Source organism: Lipotes vexillifer, unplaced genomic scaffold (genome assembly GCF_000442215.2).
Source record: "Lipotes vexillifer unplaced genomic scaffold, Lipotes_vexillifer_v1.1 scaffold712, whole genome shotgun sequence".
Taxonomy (NCBI): domain Eukaryota; kingdom Metazoa; phylum Chordata; class Mammalia; order Artiodactyla; family Lipotidae; genus Lipotes; species Lipotes vexillifer.
Window position 1 is genome coordinate 626,634 of NW_006775660.1, and position 22,068 is coordinate 648,701.

Below are 22,068 nucleotides of genomic sequence, written 5' to 3' on the forward strand. Positions count from 1 at the left end.
GAGTCCTGAGCATCCTTTAGTACAAGGCTAATTTAGCCTTATTACTGGGGCACTGCCCTTCTCAGTATTCTAGCTATTGCCCATTATTATAGGATTTTTCCACTCTAGCTGTGAACTCTTACCATCCCTGTGTGAACTTTGGTAATTGTTATGCCAGCTCCTTTCTGGTGGTTCTATTCCTGGCTTTAGGTAGTTTCTCTTCATAAGTGTGCTGATCAACAATAATCAGCTGAAGACTCAGTGGGAATCCTCTTCAAAGCTCCAGAGCTCTTTTGTGCTCTTCTCTCCTCTCTGGTACTTTGCCCTGAGAACTCTAGTTGTTTTTGTGTCCTTGGATGCTCAAATCCGTCCTGTCAACTTGGGGAGACTGTCAGGCTCTGGTTTTCCCCTCCTAGCACTGTGTCCTGGAAACTCTACAGGCAGTACTATTAGGAAATAATAGGGCTCACTTTTTTGTTTCCTTTTTCAAAGATTATTGTCTTGCACAGCCTGTTGTCCAATGTCTGAAAAGATTTCACATATTTTGTCCTTTTTTTTTTTTTTTTTTTTTTTTTTTTTTTTTAAGGGGGGGGGGGGGAGTTTTTTTTTTTTTTTTTTTTTTTTTTTAGTTTTAAAGGTGGGAGGGGGAATTCCCTGACGGTCCAGTGGTGAGGACTCTGTGCTTCCACTGCGGAGGGCTGGGTTCGATCCCTGGTGGGGGAACTAAGATCCAGCAAGATGCATGGTACAGCCAAAAAAAATAAAAGGTGGGAGGATTAATCTGGTCCCTGATACTTCATCGTGGCTAGAAGTGGAAACCCCTCTTCATTAAATTTTAAAGTAATGCTTTAAAATACATAAAGTACCATTTTTAGTATTGTTTTAATTAAAACCCATGATTTTAGAATGTATTAGCTTTGGATAGCAAGAACCAAAGTATACCGTACGTTTTGACTGGATAAACATGTTTATGTTCAGCTTCCTCAGCATTCCTGTTGTACTTGAAACAAATGTAGGAATGTATGGTGAGTCAAAAGGAAAGCAACTAATTGCATTTTCTTCTTTTTAGAACCCAGTTCTCATTGACAAAAAATGTGAGAGAGTGAAAAACATGGCTATATTATTACTAGGGCAAATTAATGAGAAGTAAGTATTAATATTTCTCTAAAGGTATAATAATTCATATTTTATCATCATTGGAAAATATTTGCCACAAAGACTAAAAATACCGCTGTGATCCAAAAATACCTTTTATATTTTGAGAGGTCAGTGTAACTTAACTTTGGAAATAATAGGTATTAAAGGTTGTTAAAAATCTCTGTAGAGGAAATGGAGTTAAGATGTTAGAAGAGTATGTCTAAAAATGTCTCCTCATTGATCATAGGCAACTGAAATGGCCTTTTTCTTTTGATGGAGGTGAATTATGTAAATTGGTAAAATCAAAACATAGAGTAGTTTTCTTTTGTCTACCCTGTGCATCCCTTTCACTGCAACCACACTACATGAGAAAATAAACTTAATTATAAAAGGAAGGCTTTATGTGTATTAAGTTGATAGTGTGTGTGTAGAAAATTAACATGAGAAAGGAGGTATTTTAAAACTGAATTAAAAATTACTATAGTTATTTTCTTCTTTCTTTATTTTGACATAATTTGACTTTGAAAACTTACAAGAATTCCTGTATATGCTTCAGAGATTAACCAAATATTAAACATTTTACTACATTTGCTTTATCCTTATTTTTATATATACAGATATACATTACTTTTTTCCTGACTCATTTGAGTCTTTATAATCCTTTAACTACGTGAACCTCAGTTTTATTTCCTGAAAACATTCTCCTATGTAAGCAAAGTATGATGATCAAAAATCAGGAAATTAACTTTGATACAATAGTATTATCTAATCTTCAGATGTTATTCACATTTCACCAATTGTCACAATACTGTCCATTATGGTAAGAGAAAATCCAGGATCACATCCTGCCTTTAGTTGTCATGTCTCTCTAATTTACTTTAAGCTGGAATAGTTGTAGAGCTATGTTTCTATGTCATGATATCGACATTTTTTCAAGTGTTGAGGCCAGTTATTTTGCTGAATGTCCTTTAATTTTAGTTTGGTTGATTTTTTTCTCTAGACTAGAGTCAGGTTATATACTTTTGGCAGGAATATCACAGACATAATGTTCTTTCCAGTACATTATATCAAGAAGCAAATGCTGCAGTTTCTCCTATTACTGATGGTGATAACTTTGATCATTTAGTTAAGAAGGTATCTGCCAGGTTTCTCCAAAGCTAAGTCATTATTTCACTCCTTGTAACTATTAAGTACCTTATGCAGAGATACTTTGATTATGTAAGTATCCTATTACTCTCAAACTTACCCATTGGCTTTAATATCTATTGATGATTATTGTACAAATCAGTTTTCAAGATGGTTGCTTAAAAGTTCTCATCACAAGGGAAAAACTATGTAACTGTGATGTGATGGTTGTTAACTTATTGTGGTAATCATTTTGCAGTATATACATATATCAAATCATTATGTTCTACGACTTAAACTTATGCAATGTTATGTCAGTTATATCTCACTAACATTGGGGAAAAAAAGATGGTTGCCAAATAGTGATTTTTTTTTTTCCAGTTCACCAATTTCTTCTGTGTTTATTAGCTGGCTTCCTGGTACAAAGAAGGCTTCCTGCTCCAAAGAAAGCTTCCTTCTGTTATTTATTCATTCATTCATTCATTTGTATCAGTATAGGCTCATTGATTTTTTAAAATTCTTTTTAAAAAAATTTATTTTATTTATTTTATTTTTGGCTGCATTGGGTCTTCATTGCTGTGTGCGGGCTTTCTCTAGTTGCAGCGAGCGGGGGCTACTCTTCGTTGCAGTGAGTAGGCTTCTCGTTGCCGTGGCTTCTTTTGTCGCAGAGCATGAGCTCTAGGTGCGTGGACTTCAGTAGTTGCAGGACACAGGCTCAGTAGTTGTGGCTCGTGGGCTCTAGAGCACAGGCTCAGTAGTTGTAGCGCATGGGCTTAGTTGCTCTGTGCCATGTGGGATCTTGCCGGACCAGGAAAGAACCCATGTCCCCTGCATTGGCAGGCGGATTCTTAACCACTGCGCCACCAGGAAAGCCCTGATTCTTATTTTATTCTTCTAACACTGTCCCTATTATTCTTTGAGCACTTTAATTTCTGACCCAACAAGTTGTTCCAGGATCACCTTGCACTGTCTCTATGCCAGCCCTGGAATCAGACATTTCTCTAAGGAGCCTTGATTCTTTACTGTAGATAGTATTTAGAGATTTGGTTGTTAGATGTGCTTATTGCTACTGAGGAATCATTGTGTCTAGGCCCTCTTAGTGGATATAGCTAAGTGCATTGTATATGTGTGAGCATCTATGTGTGTGGATGTGTGTAATACACCTATATTTTTTAGAAAGGATTATTGAGTTAACCAGTGTCATGGCTGCTAAAAATTTAAAAAGTGAATATATCCTTAGGCTGCATGACCAAGTGATCATGTCCCTATTAGTAGAAGTTATAAGTCCACAGTGTTTTGCATTCTTCAAATAGGTTGTTTTGTTGGCCAGCTAGATTCCAGGAATTTAGATCTTATCTGATAAGGAAGATGACCTGGGTAGTGAGAGGTTTGAAAGGCATGTTATGTGAAGAACAGTTGAAGGAGCTAGGAATATTTAATCTGGAAAAAGAAGAGATTACAACAGCATCTACTTACTATATTATGTTACGCGAAGGCAGAAGATGTAAATTTATTCTGTGCCCATTTAGAGTATATAACTAATACAGGTGAATGGAATTTAAGAGACACCAATTTATCTCTGAATAAGGAAATTTTTGAGGCAAGCTCTCTTCTAATGTAGTGAACTGCCTTGAAAAAAGCCTCAAACTCAGTTATTACCTCTCTTCAATCAGAAGAAAAGTTTGCCCATTTTCGTATAGTTAATTTGTGCTGTGAGAAGTTGGAACTACTTGAAAGATGTCTCAGTATGCTGTATTTAGTGGCTTAGTTAATTGTATGTCTCATGAGATGCATCATGAGGAAAGGGTTCTAGTCTAAATATATATAAGAAATACTGTATACATAGTTTCCTCTTGTATATTTATAATGCACAGCAACATAGTAGGCTGTGGGAAGTCCAAAGAAAACTTGTTTGACTTTTTCTAATGTAGTGGATTTAGGGGACAGGTTAGACTAGAGATGTAATCTACATATATAGTGGTCATTACATACACATGGTATTTAAACTAAGATATTTTGAAGCGATCACCAAGGGACTGAGTGAAGACAGAGAAGATATCAGGGACTGAGCTCAGGGAGAAGATGGGAGCCAGCAAAGAAACTGAGGAGTAGCCAGAAAGTTAGGAGCAAACCCAAGAGAGTGGTTTCCTAGAAGCTAAGTGAATAGTGTTCCAAGAGGAGGAAGCATAGTCAGCTGTGTCATATGAGCAACTGAGACCTGACCATTGTATTTAGCAACCTGAATTTATTCGTGTCCTTAAAGAGAACTTTCTGTAGAGTGCGGGGAGTAAAGGCATGATTGGATTGAAGAGAAGAAGTGGAGAAATTGGAGGAGATAGCAAAATTTTGCTGTGAACGGGAGAAGAGAAATGGAATAGTTGCATTTGCTGAGCACATACCTTGTGTCTTATACAGTCATCCCTTGGTACCTACAGGGATTGGTTCTGGGACCCCCCACTGGGGATACCAAAATCCTCTGGTGCTCAAGTCCTTTATATAAAATGGCAGAGTACTGTATAGTTGAAGAGATTAGGCAACAGTGAAAAGAATAAGCTATACATAGTTGAGCTCATGATTCTGGTTAAATAGTAGTTGTAGTACATTTAGAAAGTACTTTCCTGTGTGGTATGGATTTGAATGGGCTAGAAATTGAAGTGTTTGTTTCCTGATTTATAGAAAATTCCCTCAGGTTAAAAGAATGTTATCAGTGTAGTGGCTATTAAATTGTGTTGCATTCCTGAGTTTCCAGGCAGCTTGGGCCAGTTGGTTTGGTAGTTAGTAGTAATATGAAGCCCAACCCCCAAACTTCATTTTTATTAGCCTTGAATTGATGATCTGGACATATTAATAATGGTATTACATGAAATAGTGAGATTTAATGGCCAACCATATGTTCATTATTTTAAAAATGACTCCGTTTCCAAGAATAGTTCACTTGTCCCATAAGAAGTTATCTGGTATATTTAAAGCCATATGTCCTAATTTTAAATTGGCCACAATAACTATGGGGGAAGAAAACCCAGGGGACACAATTTGGTTCTTACTTCTATTTCACCATTAACCCTCCATCCACCTTCTTAGAACTAATTCCAAGCTCATTTCTTATATGTGTATGCTTTTGCTGTAGTTTCAGTTACTTATGGTAAGTGAGTGAAGTTGTTAGACCCCTGTGTTTAGTCTACCATTTTTTTCCTGGTGGTTTGAAATATTTAAATCTTAAATTACTCTTTAAGTAATTAAGTCACTTGCACACCATTCCTTTTATGTTCTTACAATTTAATTTCCTGTGATGATCTGGGCCTGGAAGAATCCAAAGTAACTTGTCAAATAGGTCAGAACAAGGAGAAAGTCATTTTAGACAGAGGAGTTATCACCAGGTCTAGAAGGCAAGCATGAAAATATATTTGGTAACCCACATGGCCTGACTGTAGGATATGTATGTATATGGATGGCAGATTGGAGTGGTTAGGTTGTGTGTGGAAGAAGGTAGAGATGATGGATGCTACTGATGATAAAAGCAGTGAATCTATGATAAGGTTGTAAAAGAAGGTCTTTTGTATGCTATGCTGATTAAACTCTTTTCTTACATAGTAGGAAATCATTAGAGATTTTTAAGAAGGAGAGAAACATGTTGAGGTCAGTATTTTAGAAAGATAAATGGTGAAAGTGAAGAAATAATGAGACTGTCAGAGTAGTCCTGGTAGTAGATAATGTGGGCTTGCACCAGGTCTGTGGTAGTGGGGCCAGGGAGGGGTTATATGAGAGATGTTTTGGCGGTGTGACAGGTAGATGCATTGATTTATTCCTTCATATTTATTGAATGGTTCCTGTGTGCCAGGTAGAGAATTGGTGGTGTTGGGAAAGGAAAGGAGACAAGATTCTAGGCTTCCTTGCTTAAGTACCAAATTGAGTAGATAATAAAAGAATAGTAGATTTGAGGAGGAAAAATGCATTTTAGATTTGTTTTCCCTGGAGATAGTTGTAACAGCTTCACAGAAGAGCTTAAGCTTGGTTCTGTATTTTCTGTTTAGTATCTTGAATTTATAAAAAGAATTGAAACTGGGTGTCTTCCCTTTACTTCCCTCCGTTAGAAATAACAGAAGTAAAGTTGCAGCTGTTGTTAGTTTAGAATCCTATTTTAGAATATTTAAATTTTGCTTTTCAGTTGAGTTCAGGAACTCAAAAGATTGTCATTAGCACTTAAAAAATAAATGTTAAAAAATAAATTTAGGTATTTATGAGTAAAAATGAAGTAGAATCACAGAATTTTCCCTACGCTAAAAACCAGATGAAAGTAGGAAACAGTGGGTAGGGGAAGGAGAGGGCAAAAAAATGGAATAGAAGGGCTTCCCTGGTGGCGCAGTGGTTGAGAGTCCGCCTGCCGATGCAGGGGACGCGGGTTCGTGCCCCGGTCCGGGAGGATCCCACATGCCGCGGTGCGGCTGGGCCCGTGAGCCATGGCCGCTGAGCCTGCGCGTCCGGAGCCTGTGCTCCGCAACGGGAGAGGCCACAACAGTGAGAGAAAAAAAAAAAAAAAAAAAAAAAAAAAAAAAGGAATAGAAGCGCACGAGAAAGGGGTATGTATACAACCTTATGCCAAATACTTCAAAAAGTGGAGGCCAGGAAAGAATGAGAAGATACTGGGTGTATCTGTCAAGGTTTATAATTCCAGCCCCATATCCCAGAAGCCAGACTAAGGAAAGATGAGGCCTGCAAAACAGGAAGTATCCTCACTAACACTGTCCAGTGAAGCAGATCTAAGAGATGAGTAGGAAGCAAAAAGTCAACGAAAAATCCTTGAGAAGACCCGTATACTAATGCTGAGTCTCACACTGTCAGGGAGCATTGACATTTTGAAAGGCACTCCTGTTAAGGACAAGAACCAAAGCCCATGAAGGTAGGATAGCCCTCTGACTGGGGGGATGGATCCTGGTATAGGACACTTAATGACATTTCAGCAGTGGCTGTACTCAAAGTCCAAACTAAGCTTTCTTTGTCTTTATTTTGGGCAACAATGTGTCCAGCAAAATGTTTGCAAAAGGAAAAGGAGGATGCAATAATGGGAGTCAATTAGCGATCTTTGGTGATTTTTTGTTTTTTACAGGTGTCCTCTTCTTTATCAGCCCTTTCTTCTTCTCATGTCACCTTGACTTCTGTCTCCTCCACTCCATTTAAATTGCTCCTCCCAAGTTCATTCTAACCTCTGTTTTGTTTAATCCAATGATCTGTTAGCAGCCTACTCCTTTGTAAAAGACCCTCCTCTCTTGGATTCTGTGACATCACACTCACCTGCTTTCTTTCTACTCATTTTCTGTTCTTGGCCTCTCTTGTTTCACTTCTCTGAATAGTAGTCGACTTGAGGCTGAACCCTTTTCTTCTCTAATTATACTCTTCTTAGTTGATATGTCAGTCATGTGATTTTATTGAAGTCATCTCTGAGCACAGGTCTTAAGTATACTTTAGTTTTGACAAATGCATATACCTGTGTAACCTACCTCTGATTTTAAATATTGACTATGTGTTCATGGCTTCTATACTCATATCTCCATCTTTATCTTGAGCTCAGACTCAAGTATGTAACTACTTGTTTGACATCTTTATTTTTATGTCAAATAGGTATTGTCACCTTAACAGGTCTAAAACTATTTTTTTGTATTACTTTCATAAAACTTTTTTAAAATTAATTTTTAGTGGAGTATAGTTACTTTACAATGTTGTTCATAAACCGTTTTAAAAAAAATATGCATCCATCTCAGAAAAATGGTTCAAACCCAAAACCTAGATTCTTCTCCCTAATCCCTCCCCCAACCTGCCCCATCCTAGTCCATTTCTAGATCTTGTTGATTTTACCCATAAATAAGCTTCCTTTCTGTTCCTTAAAAATTCTGAGCTCATTCTCACCTCAAGGTCTTGGTGTTTACTGTTCCCTCTGCTCAGAATGTCCTCCCTCAATTCTTAGCTTAGCTGGCTGTCCTCATCCTTCAGATCTCAATTCACGTGTCATCTCAGAGGGGACTTCTTTGGCTATCTTTTCTGAAAGTACCCGCTCCATCCCAACTATATCTCCCTGTTTATTTCCTTGATAGCACCACCTCAACACAAAATTATATTGTTTGCTGTTCATTTTCTATCTTCTTTTTCTGCATTGTAAGTTTCGTCACGGCAGGAACCTTGTTTCTTGTTCACTGTTGTGACCTTAGTGCCTACAACAGTGCAGTATTAGTAAGTGTTCAGTAAATAAATGTTTTTATTAATATATTAATTTAAATTAATATTTATATTAATATTTATTAATGTATCAGATACTGGCTGAAACATCTCTAAAGTAGTGCTTTTCAAATTTTATTCATGGTATTTTTAATGAGGTATAGGTAGCAATTTTTAATCTAAATAAATTCATTTTGACGATCTATTAAATCTTTAAACCATTTGATTATCATTTCATGAATTATCATTTTGTTATGGAGTACCTGTAACACTAATTTAGTTAATGTTTTTACTAGAGGCCTCTAATAACATATCCATATTTGAATGATGACTGAACAGTTGATGTAAAAATTTTCTTGTGAGTAAATGAGGAAGTTAAACCATTTAGATTGTATTTCATTATTGATTTTTCCAAATGGCACAACAGTCAAAACAAGAATCACTTACACAATACACTATCAATTAAGTATTTGAAGGACCTTTTAAGTATTTAAAAAAAAAAAAAGCCCAAAGGAATGCTACTGGTAGAGATTTTGTGGGTACGTGCTAAAGTTAAGAAACTTGAAATTCAAAGAGCTGCTTTTAAAGGACATACAGCGTGGGTTGGCTGTACACATCAGGAAGTTCTACAGAGGGTTTTGTGGGTATTAAGATTATAACTCTAGTTATTCTCTTAGATTTCACAATAGTACAACATGTTTTTATAAATACAGATTTACACAGAAGTTACTTGGCTGTAATTTTTCTTCTTAGGTTAGGTGTTATCCTCTAGCCCTTAAATACACAGAGTATGTGTTGGTTCCATGAAGGAAAATAAGAATTACAAATATTCCTTTTATGAACTGGTATAATAGAAAGTGTATACCTCTTAGATCTCATTTTGCATTTGATTTTTCTGTCCTAAGATTGGAAATGACTTTAAACATATAGTTTGTGGTATTTATTCTTCACAACATTTCCATGAAATAAAATCCTGTTCCAGATGAAGAATTTTGTAAGTTTTCAAGAAATTGTAACAATTTATAGGTCATATGATTAGAAAATAGAAACCCTGAAACTAGTAGAAGGTTTCCTTCTGTCCACACCAGGCTCCTCCTACCAGAATTTCACTTTTTTTTTTTAACTTCAATATCAGTATGAAAAAATTTGGTTTGAACCTTAGTGTTTATTACCTTTTTAAGGACAGAATAGCTTTGTTGCTAGTTTCTGAAGTCTAAAAATTGCTTATTTTAGCCTTGGAGGAGGCAACTGAGTTATATATAACTTTAGCATTTAGGAATAGAGGTAGACTAGACTTGGCAGGTTTGACTTTTACTCCTGTTCATTGTATTTTATAGGTCTGCAAATCCTTATATATTGGTTGATTTAGTGACATATCAGCACATAAACCAGCCATATTAATTAAACTTCACAATGTTTTTGTACCGTTTAGTATTAGGGAAGAGTATGTTTCTATGTTTATATGTATGTCGAGGTAGTGCAGGAGTTTGACGGGTAGAATTTTTAATTTCTGGCCTGCCAACTAAAAATTGTCACTCTCCATCTGGCACTACAAGAATGAAGTTGTTAGCCACTGTGGTCGCTGACCTTCAACACACCCTGAAAGGAGTTCAGGGTGGAGTTTATGGAGATCAGGAATGAGGCACTCTGTGCTCTCCGAAAAACTGTCAGTACAGGCCTTCATATAGTTAGATATTTTCAGAAGATTTTATGAGCCCAGTTTCTTGTATACTTTCATATCTGGAAAAGCACTAAAATCATTCAGGGAGACATCTGCTCCTTGTGACTAGCAGCGGTCTTCTTGTGACTAGTAGCACCCTTCTGCCAAAATGTGTGATTAATTGCATGTATCCCCACCTTTACTAAAATCACATATATACCAACCTTGCCCCCTACCTCTTTGGAGCAGTTCCTCAGAGCTTTGTGAAAGGCTAGTCTTCCAGGCTATAGTCCTCATTTTGCCCCAAATAAAACTTAACTGACCACTCTCATTGTTGTGCTTTTTTCTTTTTTTTTTATTCAGTTGATAGAAAAATTAAATTCATTCATCTGTGATGGTACCAATACTTTGGTTGGCAGCTGTTTAATTTGGTTTGTAAACATTTGTGCTTAATATATACAGAAAGGTATCGGAGAGTTCTGAGGCAGTAAAGACATTGATTGGACTGCTCTCAAAGAACTTATGGGTAGTGGTAGGGGCACATATACAGACAAGTATACAGAAGTCTGTACAAAACAGAACATATTAAGTGTAATGGGACTACAGAACAGGATGAGAAGTATTTAATGGAGGAATTTGGGAGAAACTTATAGAGAAAGTGGAATTTAGGAGGCCGTCTTGAAATCTTCCTTGTTTTGGAAAGAGAAGAACTGTTAATTTTGACACAGAGGTAGAAAAGTGTAGGAAGTGTGGTATGATTGAAACATGTATGAGAAGACGGTGAGCAATAATGTTGGGTAAGTAGAGGTTAGTGTGAGACTTTAGAGGGTCTAAATACAATTCTAAGTGCAGTGGGGAGCGACACAAGGTTGCTGAATAGCATAATAATGAGATTCCAAGTATGTATGACTGATTTAACTAATGTTAATATTTTGGGGTGTGTTAGTAAAGGAATTCACAGGAACTCCTGTACATTATTTGAATTTTTATTTAACCTTTATTGAGTTATGGAATATTTGACTAGATGGCACTGGTGAGAAACTAAGGCCCAGAGAACTCAGTAACTAATTCAAAAGCCCTAGCTCTTAGTGTCAGAACTTGAATCTAGAACCCAGTTCTCCTGATGCTTAGTCATTGCTTTTTCTCTGCTCTCCTTCCTCTTCTGCTTTTGCTCTGCTCTCCTTCCTCTCCTGTTGGGTACTTAGTGAGACACAAAGGAAGAAGGATGCCTCTTTTTTTCCTTAAGAGTGTTTACATATGATTGAATGACATGTGTGGCTATATTGCTTTGCATTTTTACTTAAATACCAGATTTATTAGTACAAATCAGTGCTGGAAGAGACATCCAGCTTCAAGTGTTCCAAATGAACACTTACAGAAAGCTAGCTTCATCTTAGAGGAAGTAGGATTTGAACTGATCTAGAAGGATGGATGTGTGGAGAAAAGGAATGAGAATTACAGCACAAGTGAAGTTTCAGAGGTGTGCATGAATTATTTTCTGAGAGTAGTGAGAGTCATGCTGGAATATAGAGATTTGTTTTAGAATTATGAGAGAAGTACATTGTAACATTATGTAGTATTCCATAGACTGATTTTTTTTTTTTCCTAACATAGGGAATGGTTAAAAACTTGATTTGTCTTTGGCTATATCTGTGCAAAGAATACTTGTGGGTATTTGATAGTGAGATTCTTTTTTTTTTCTTTTTTTTTTTAGAATTTTATTTTATTTATTTTTGGCTGATTTGGGTGTTCGTTGCTATGTGCGGGCTTTCTCTAGTTGTGGCGACCGGGGGCTACTCTTCGTTGCGGTGAGCGGGCTTCTCATTGCGGTGGCTTCTCTTGTTGCAGAGCACAGGCTCTAGGCGTGGGCTTCAGTAGCTGTGGCTCGCGGGCTCTAGAGCACAGGCTCAGTAGTTGTGGTGCATGGGCTTAGTTGCTCCGCAGCATGTAGGATCTTCCTGAACCAGGGCTCGAACCTGTGTCCCCTTCATTGGCAGGTGGATTCTTAACCACTGTGCCACCAGGCAAGCCCCTGATAGTGAGATTCTGTTAAAGCAGAGTTAACATACTGTCTCTTCATAGTCATCTTTTCCCTCTATCCTAGTCTTTGGCATTATAAATGCATTTTGTGTAGACCTTGACATAGTAAAGAGTAATTTCAGATGTTTTGACAAGTATGATGACTAAAGCAGCGTTGAGAGAATTAGCTCAGAGTAACTGTCTATGGCAATATTTAAATGTTATGCCTATGGTTAGCTCTGTGTTTTCACAATTGGATTATTTTTATATCTTAATATCATCTTTCTATCAAATTATTTGATCAAAAAAGATTAAGATCCTCTGTTTAAGGTACCCAATAAGCTTAATATTCTACTTTTTTCTGTAAATTAATTTTAATGTCAATTTAGCATAAAAAGTATTTATCATGAGCTATCATGATAAAAGAGACTATAAACCTGTATTCCTGGACCGTTAGAATTAAAGAAGTTGGAAGAGCTTTAGAAATAATCTTTATTATTCATGAAATCATTTGTTGATTTATTATTTCTTGTTGTTTGTACTCATGTGTCTGTGCTTTGTCAGATGTCTGATTCAGGAATCTGTCTTAGCATGCTGTAAAACCCGTTTTAAAAATAGATATGAGCCACTCCGTGTCACTGAAAGGTTGTTGACACAATGGAAAAACTGTTAAATGAGTTTGTAGAGCAGAACTTACCATTACCTGAAGAAAAGTTGTGTTTCTTTTTTTTAGACAAAATTGATTGAAATTTTATGTCCGTAAATCCAAATGAATATAATTAAAATATTTAGAACATTTTATGTACCTAGTGTACTGTTAGAGTTGATTTTCGAAATTTATTTCTTAGTGTAGCTTGGTGTAAACCTAAGTATATAAAAAAAACTTTGAGATTATTTTATTTGAACCAGGTACTGTTTTCCTCACTTCCACTGAAGCTTTTTCTTAAAAAAAAAAAAAAAAACTATTTATATAACCATTTAAATATTCCCCAAATATATTAAATATCTTATATATTTAATAGATTGGGTGAATAAAAAATCCTTTCACATTTTCTATATGAAATGCATATTATTTACACCACTGGGGATTAGAGAGAGAATCTTTATTTTGGTAGATAAGCTGGCATTTTTGTCAGTAAAGATTCGGTGAGATTAAAGGACAGTAAAGTGAAAACCTGATATGTTCATACTTTTTGTAGCACTTTTTGTAGTTTGCGTTTGGCAAAGTGGGGACAGGAGAGGGAGGAGAGTTATAACCAGTTTGGAAAACATAAACAATAGTCTTCACAGACAATTATAATGAAGGTGTAATGTTGTAATGAATAGTCTGCTGACCGAATCAAGGTAAAACCTCGAGGACAAAATGTGGTTTAAGTTAATGAATTACTCCCAAAGGCCTCCAGGACAGAAAAGCAAAAAATGGAAGATTTTAAGTCAGTAAGGACGAGCTTCCCCCCAGAACCCTGGTAAGAGAAATAGAGGTAGCCACATCTGACTGAGAAACTTCAGAGGAGGTGAACTTTGAAATCTCTAAATAATCCATGTGTATGGAGTGGAGAATTGACATTGCAATCTTAGGATAATCAGGTAACTATTTTTATTTTAACTGTCAAGAAAAACTGATTGCACGTTTTTCTTCTCTAACCTGTTTGCCATGTTTAAAAAAGGAAATATAAATATTTCCCAGTTCCTGAATTGGGGAATTTTAAAATATAAAATTAATAAAATAATTATAATTGACCATCTATATATACTAGACTTTGGTAAGCATTTTATATATCTTGTCTTATTTATTAGTCACAAAAACTCTATAAGGGATAGATAGGTACAGTTACTCCTATTTTATAAGTGAAAGAAACTAGATCATAGAGGTGAAGTGACTTCTTCAATATTGCATATTAGTTAGTGGAACCATTTGAATTCTCATCTTTTGACTCTATGCTCCTTCTCTTTCCATGATGCCAGGGAATTTATGAGGTTTTCAAAACATGGTTTACTTGAATTTGAACAGTTAAAGATGCAATCAGTATCTTAGGAAAGGTAATAAATAATCTGGTCTCTAACACTGTCAAAAATATATGCAGTCACAACATTGTAAATCAACTATATTTCACTAAAAGTTAAAAAATACAGGCAGTAAGTAAATTCTTCCTTAAATTTTAGAAGTTGATCTGAATATTTGAACTTGCTGGTGATAATTGTCATTATATTTGAATCCTTATATGCTCCCAAGAATGGAGTATAAAACCTCTGGTATTTTGTTTACTCTGGGCAAACTCTGTAGTGTTAGCATCTCGCCGGTTGCAGATCTGCGTGTGCTAGGTTTGGCTGAGCAGGGTGCTGTACTCTCAGAATTTTCTTGAGATCGTGTTTGGCCTTGAATGATCCTAATCTGTAATGAGTTCTGCAATGAATTGTGCGTTTGAACCTGTTTAAGCTCATCCTTAACACCTGCCAGAGATGCCCTCCATGCTGGTGTAGTATTAAGACTAGAAGAGTATTCCAGAGGTAACTGGAATCAGTCTGAAATTAATTTTCTCTAGGAGTAAGGAACCATTAAGTTTAGTATCCAGAAAGATTCTTATGAAGTAGTCTGTGGTAAATTTCTGAATGTTAGCAAACTGTGATATCTGAGAAGTCCTTAAGTAGCTATTCCTGTGTAATTAACTCTAATATTAGCTTAGTATTTAACATACATTAATTAGGTTTCTCCAGCTATTTGATTTTAGTTCAACTTTGTGTTCACTGAGCATCAGAGAAAATTAAATATGATTATAAATTTTGGAATCTTTATCAAGCCATCCTTTAGCAATCGTGATTGATGCTAGTTCCTAGATAGAAGCTGAAGCAAAACTGATCTGTTACTGAGTGAATGGATTGATTCCTATCATATGTGAATTTATAAATGAAAAATTTCCAGTATAACCTGGAAAATTCTGAAATTTATTTAAAAGACTTATTTTTTAAAAAGCAATTCAACTATTTTGTAAGAAAATTTAAGTGTTATATTCATGTAGAAAGATCCTTTTCTTATGGCAACTGATTTTTGTTCACTTAAGGGAACCTGTTGCTAAAATAGTAATGAGGAAGGGTGTAATACAAGTATAGTCATACACCCCTGCTGTGCAAGTAACCAGAGTGCTATGTATACATGTTGTTCAGTCTCCTTTTAGAAGGTGGAAGTCAAGTCCTTTGTATGTTTTTCTCTCTTGCACAGCCTAAAATGACGAATGTGTGATCTCAGTGGAATAAATGGCGTCCAAAGTCACAGATGCTATAGTGTGGTATCAAAAGAAGGTAAGTTGATAGTCAAAGCTTTTAACCTTTTAAATGTTTTTGTTCTAATAACGCATGCTTTTTTTTAATACGATGGATTTATGTCAAGTATTACCGAAAATGAGAAAGGTGGTGCTTAGAAATATTTTTCTCTACTTTTTACTCCACATTATCAAAGTAGCTAGATTAATTATTTTCAGTTAAAATATAAACCAAATTTCCAGGATTATGAATACAGTTAGCATTTTATGAAAGCATTAAATTTTTTCTTGCATTTCTTTTGAAGAAAGCTAGGTTAACAGAGCAGTTATAATTTTATAACAAGGGAAACTATAGTTTAAGTCTATTTCTTGTAAGTCATAATTCAACAGCTGAATCTTTTCAGTAGAATAAACCTTTGGAGACTGTATTTTCCAAACTGAAATATTAAAATGTTTATTTTGATGTTGTAGGAATAGTCGTCATAACTACTTAACTAGCTGTGTCATCCTACGTTTCAAAATAAGCTTTACCAATGTAATGTTTTCTTTATAAAGTACAAATTCTGTTGCCTTTTTTGAAGATACAGTAAGCTGTTTATTCCTGAAGAGTGTTGTTTACACTCTTTTAAATGTATTGTTTTTTATGTGGTATCTTAGATTTTTAGCTTATATAGTGAATTATGTTTGTTTTCACATTTTAAAACGTTTTTGATGCCTTACTCATTAGGTTCCTATTAACAAAGATAATTATATATTTAAAGGTTTTCCTATGTATGGGAAAATCAGGCAACTTTAAAATTTAGTTAAATTGTAAATAAGTGGTAAATTAGCACATTTTAAAGATTAGACATACCTAAGAATACAGTCTGTCTTTGGATGTGTCATTTCTTTTCTGGGTAGAACATACCACAGATATACAGTATCACATTTTTCTCGTAAAAGTAATGAATTGGAAGTATTGATGTTGATCATACTATTAATTCAATCTTTTATGTTTTTATGTTAGTGTCATCTTTACTTTTAAATTCCCAGTCAACTTAAAAGAAAGCTGAATTAAAGAAAACTAATTTTTTTTCCTACATAGATCTTTGAAAGCTTTTCTCTTAATTTCTACTTATGAGAGTTAGTAATATTTATTAAACATTTTATCTATCAGACTTTTTAGGTTTAAAAATTTCAAACTTCACTGAAGATCATTTGTAGGATGTGTTAGATTAATTGACCTTTCTTGAGATCGGAGAGTTTCAAATATTATACTCACATTCAGTTTTAGCACAGTAACACCCTTCTTATCTGAGGGTCGTCTATCTAGCAGCTTTGGATATGTGCAACCAAAACATTCTCCAGAGCAACCCTAACAGATAAAACAAATTATATCTAGCAAATATAATCACATATTACGTTAGAGAGTTGCCAGAACCATTAACCAGATTTGATTTGCTCTATTGTTTTCTTTTGATTTTAAATTTAATTTTCTTGAAGAATACGTGTGAATACTTTGAAAGATTTAGTATTTCAAGACTTTTTGAAAACAAAAATAACAGCCCCTATTGGTACCCTTTCCTGTCCTTATCCAGTCTCTGAGTTCTGCTCCTTGGAGGCAGTTGGTGTTTCAAAGTTCTGCTACTCTTCATCCTGGTCGGGAGTAGGGGAGGGTGGGTTGCAAATATAGGGTGTGAAGTTGGGGTTTTCATAATTACTTTTTGGGGAATACTGACATTTGTGGGTAGGAATCAGATACAAAATATCGTGCAATATTCTAAATTAGAGTTGGCAAACTTTTTCTGTAAAGGATCGGGTGGTAAGTGTTTTAGGCTTTGAGGGCCGTAGGTCTCTGTGGAAACTACTCAACTCTGCTGTTACAGGACAAAGCAGCCATAGACAATGTGTAAATGAACGAAATGAATGGCATGACTGTGTTTCAATAAAACTTAATTTACAGAAACCAGCAATACCTTAGATTTGGTCCACAGTCCTTAGTTTGCATACCTGTGCTCTAAGATAGCCTCATAGAGCTATTTTAGGGCACCAAAAAGAACTGCCCTGCTAAAAATGGAATAATGCCCTGTTGAATAACACTGTTTAGTTTTTTTTATGGTATTTACTTTTTTTTATACATACCTACTTTGCCCAAGTTATAAAGGTGCAAAAGAAATTAAGTCATACAACCAAAATCAGTGACCAAATACCCATATTTATACCATAACTTCCTCTCTGTTTTCCCTGCTAGTTCCATGCTAAAACGCCATGAGGGAACAAGAGGGAGAAAGAACTATGGAAAGTCTGGGTCTCTGAGGCAGCCTTCAAATTTAAGATGATTATTAGCCTCTGCCACAAAGCAATTAATTGTCACTAAATAGTTATACAGTTTAGCAATCTGAGTGGTAACTGTTATTTAGAATCTACTCAGTTGTCTCCAGAAAGTAGTGGGCAAGGGGCCCACATTATAGATGTTTTTTTGTTGATTTTTGACTGTATGATAAGGATTTAGCTTTTTTATGATTTCATTCCAATCCCCCTACCGCATCCTCCCAGTGACTAAAATTTTGGTTAAAATCAGTATTCAAGGCTTATGTTTGTGTATGCAGTATTTAGAGCAATATCATGTAGTATCTGTGATAATATTTCCTGTCTGTGCAACAGTTTTTATGTTTTGCTTTGTTTTTCTAGTTCTTGAAAGTCTCTGACAGAACTGAACAACTTTTGTTCTAGTCAGTCACATTCAGCTATTCTACCAATTTCTTTTTTTCCTTTCTTGGGAATGACCCTCCTAGAACTCTGTGACCTCCTGCTCCATTCTTGGATGGATTGTTCTCAAGTCATGCCTCTCATCTGCCATCTTGGTATTTCCTTTTATCATCAGCCTGAGAGTTCCTTTCACTGCTCTTTGGTCATATAGATTTGTGTTCCTCTTAAATATAGGCTTATAAAAAAAAAAATCCTTTTCTTGCTGGAGGGCCCCCTTCCAGGGCCTGAGAGTGGGCTCTTGTCCAGCACTCGTAAATGAATTGTCTGAGGGGACACACGTGCTGACAAAGCAAGAGACTTTATTAGGAAGGGGCACCCGGGTGGAGAGTAGGAGGGTAAGGGAACCCAGGAGGACTGGTCTGCAACGTGGATTGCAGTCTCGGGTTTTACGGTGATGGGATTAGTTTCCGGGTTGTCTCTGGCCAATCATTCTGACTCACGGTCCTTCCTGGTGGCGCATGCATCACTCAGCCAAGATGGATTCCAGTGAGGAGGATTCTGGGAGGTTGGTAGGACATATGGACTGGCGTCTCCTATTGACCTTTCCCAAATTCTTCCAGTTGGTGGTGGCTTGTGAGTTCCATGTTCCTTACCAGGACCTCCTGTTGTAAAACAACTCATGCAGGTGGTTATTGTGGTGCCTGACCAGGGTGGGTGGTTTCAGTCAGTGTTTCCCCTAACAGTTATATAACATTTATTACGTGCCAGGCATTTTCTAGATGCTTTACATATATTAACTAATTTAACATAGGTAAATGAATGAAATGAGACAGAGGGTCTGTTTCCTGTCTCTGGACATAAGTGGGTGAAGCTCTGTTGCCTGAAGCTGTTGTAATGAACTTGCTTCCCAGAAGGGAGCTTGACAGCTGGCCAAGTCTGGCAGAGTTGAAAGATGGAAAGGTCCTGTGTTTTTCAGGGCTTTTTGAGCCATGGAATTAATTAACTCTGGAAATGTCTTATCTTGGGACTTCTTACTGTATGAGATAATAAATCCCCTTATTTTTCAGTCACTTGAAGTTTAATTTTATTTCCTTGCAGCTGAAGGTATGCTAAGTGATAACCAAGAAATGCTTTCTGATGGTATGTGGTTTCCTGTATAGTGCTCTTTTGCCTCGAATGCTTATAGTAGTAGATATAAAATTAAGATCTACCAAATAGAAGTACTGAGCCTCAGACAAATGGGTTTATCACATTTTCTCTTTTAAGCTTTTTTTTTCCTTGAACCATATTCTCATAGGTACCATTAAATCTTTAATGTAATTTTAGACTGTGCCTTATAGTATGATATGGTTGAAAGAGCACTTGTATTCGATTTTGTGACATTTATCAGCTTGTAATATTGAATGTGTTACTCAATCTCCCTGAGCCTCAGTTCCTTCTTTTGTAATCTTAGGATGGTAGTGCTTCCTCTCTGTGCCTCACAGGGTTATGAAGGAGTGAATCAACTTTAAATTTAGTTTTTAAAAAGGTTTATGAATTGTTGAATAAATATGAAGTATCACTCTTAAAAATAATACTAGTAATGCATCTTATGACTTGGAAAATAGTAGATGAGACATTGGAGTGGCGGTCAGTACTCTGCAGTTTCTTTAATGACCAACAGGAGTATGTGCTGCACATACTTCTTCCATCTGACCAAAGAGGTGGGTATGTGACTAAGACCAGACCAGAAATGGTACCTCATTCCCTTGGCCACAGTGATGGGTCCAGGTAAATCTGACGACCCAAACTATCCTTTTATAGTTTTTTGTTTTGTTTTGTTTTTAATTAGAGCTGCTGAAAAAGACTCTTTTGCTTCTTTCATTTAGGAACTTTCATTTAGAAGGATGAAAGTCTAAGCATGTTACCACAACATGGAAAAAGTTTTAGAAGAAGAGAATGAGAGAGCACAGAGAGTCGTCAGGAATAGGGAAAAAGCAGACAGCCACAGGCCAGCAGGTGCTCTGGTCCCTGGATTCAATCCACCCTGAGATTAACTTCACCCCTGACCTTTGAGTTGTTTAGCCAATAAATTTCCCTTTTTTTTTAAAAAAAAAAGAAAACATTATTTATTTATTTTTGGCTGCATTGGGTCTTCGTTGCTGAGTGTGGGCTTTCTCTAGTTGTGGCGAACAGGGGCTACTCTTCATTGTGGTACACGGGCTTCTCATTGCGGTGGTTTCTCTTGGTACAGGGGCTTCAGTAGTTGTGGCTTGCGGGCTCTAGAGCGCAGGCTCAGTAGTTGTGGCTCGCGGGCTCTAGAGCGCAGGCTCAGGAGCTGTGGCACATGGGCTTAGTTGCTCCGCGGCATGTGGGATCTTCGCGGACCAGGGCTCGAACCCGTGTCCCCTGAATTGGCAGGCGGATTCTTAACCACTGCACCACCAGGGAAGTCCCTAAATTTCCCCTTCTTGTTGAAGATAGTTTGAATTGGACTTTTACTTGTAAAAGAGAGTCCCGACTAATGCATAGAGAATGTATGTTTTATTGTGGTATATAATATATACACAAAACCACACAGATTATTACTTATTATATATAATATATTTACATATTTACACATATATTTACAAACTGAACAACTGCTTGTGTTCAGAACTGTTTGTATCCTGTTTATAAAATAGGACTCAGATCTAGAAACAGAATGTTGCCGGCTTTACAAAGCCTTCAGGCTCCCTTTTAGTCACAGCCTGACCCCTTTGAGAGTGACCACTGTAGGAGACAGTATATCTTCATGGTAACGAGAACATAGGTTTTGGGGTTGGAAAGCAGAGATTTGAATCCTTGTTCTTGAAAGCCTGTATAATTCTTGACAGCTTGTGTCTCTGAATTTCACTTTCTTCATATATATAAACACTGACTTTTATATTTTAAATGATAATGATATATGCAAAGTGTTAGCAAAGTGCTCTACACAGGGTAAGCCTTCAATAAATGAGTTATTTCTATTATTATTATCTCATATTCATACACTTATCAGAGTAATTGTTCCCCAGACTTATCAGAGTGCTTTATTCCATGGATTCTAAAAATTCTCATGAGGCTAAAAAGATTCTTACTTGTAAAGGGGAAACCTAAAATGTCAGTCTTCTAATACCCATCCAATATTAGAACAGTAAGTATTTAGTGATGTTTGTCTAACACTTGTACAGCAGAGACATGATTAAGTGTAATTTATAAGCCTTAACTTTCTTTGCTTCAATCAATGCTTATGTTTTCCATCATTTCCTTTTCAGTGTCACTTACTTGCCCAAAATAAGCATAAATACATTGTTTTTTCCTAGCATAAATACATTGGTTAGTTTAGTTACTGAAATATGTACCTTTTCACCTAAGATTTTTCTCCTGCATTTTGGTCATGAAGTTCTTAAAATTTTCCACCCTCACCCTCTCCCCAGTTTGGGTATTTCTAAAATAAATAATTTGAGTTTGAATTTTATTTACAAGGAAGAAAGAAACTATGCTATGCCATAGTCAAGATGCTTTGACTTCAGAGATCATCTAGTTCCTGTTAAACATTTTGCTTTACAGATGAGAAACCTGATGCCTGTAGATCTAATAACTTGATCATAGTCATGAATTAATGATAAAACCAAAACTCAGATCTGCTTTCAGGCCACTCTTTTCTCCTGTACTAAAGTTGCTTTGAAAAACACACTGAAGAAACTTTTATAAAATTCATTTGTTTAATTTGAAAGGTTTTTTTTTTGACTGTTTAAAAGAGCTCTTCATTTAAACTGTAGATAAACCTTAATGAAGAATGTTTATGTTCCCATATTCCTCTTTCAGCTTCTGCAACTAGGTGCAGAACTTTCTGACAGCCTCAGTTGTCTCATCAGTATAAGAATATATATATAGTACTAGTATGTACAGTATAAGATTGCAGATGCTTTCCAAAGAGCTTACCAAAGATTAGTACTTTAGCACAGTCTAAAGTACTATCTGGATAAATGGTTC

General features: G+C 36.0%; 1 protein-coding gene across 4 annotated transcripts in view; it reads left to right on the top strand.

Moving 5' to 3' along the window:
* The window catches only part of PHTF2 (putative homeodomain transcription factor 2), a 117,126-nt gene that overhangs the window by 12,894 nt on the left and 82,164 nt on the right, over positions 1-22,068 (top strand). For 2 of the 4 annotated variants that reach the window (XM_007450093.1, XM_007450094.1), the window contains exon 2: positions 15,345-15,424. In XM_007450093.1, the coding sequence (XP_007450155.1) occupies positions 15,380-15,424 (45 nt within the window). In that variant the 5' untranslated portion in view covers positions 15,345-15,379. Of the gene's footprint in view, positions 1-15,254; positions 15,425-22,068 lie in introns of those variants that run through there. The other 2 variants (XM_007450091.1, XM_007450092.1) reach the window with 1 other exon arrangement.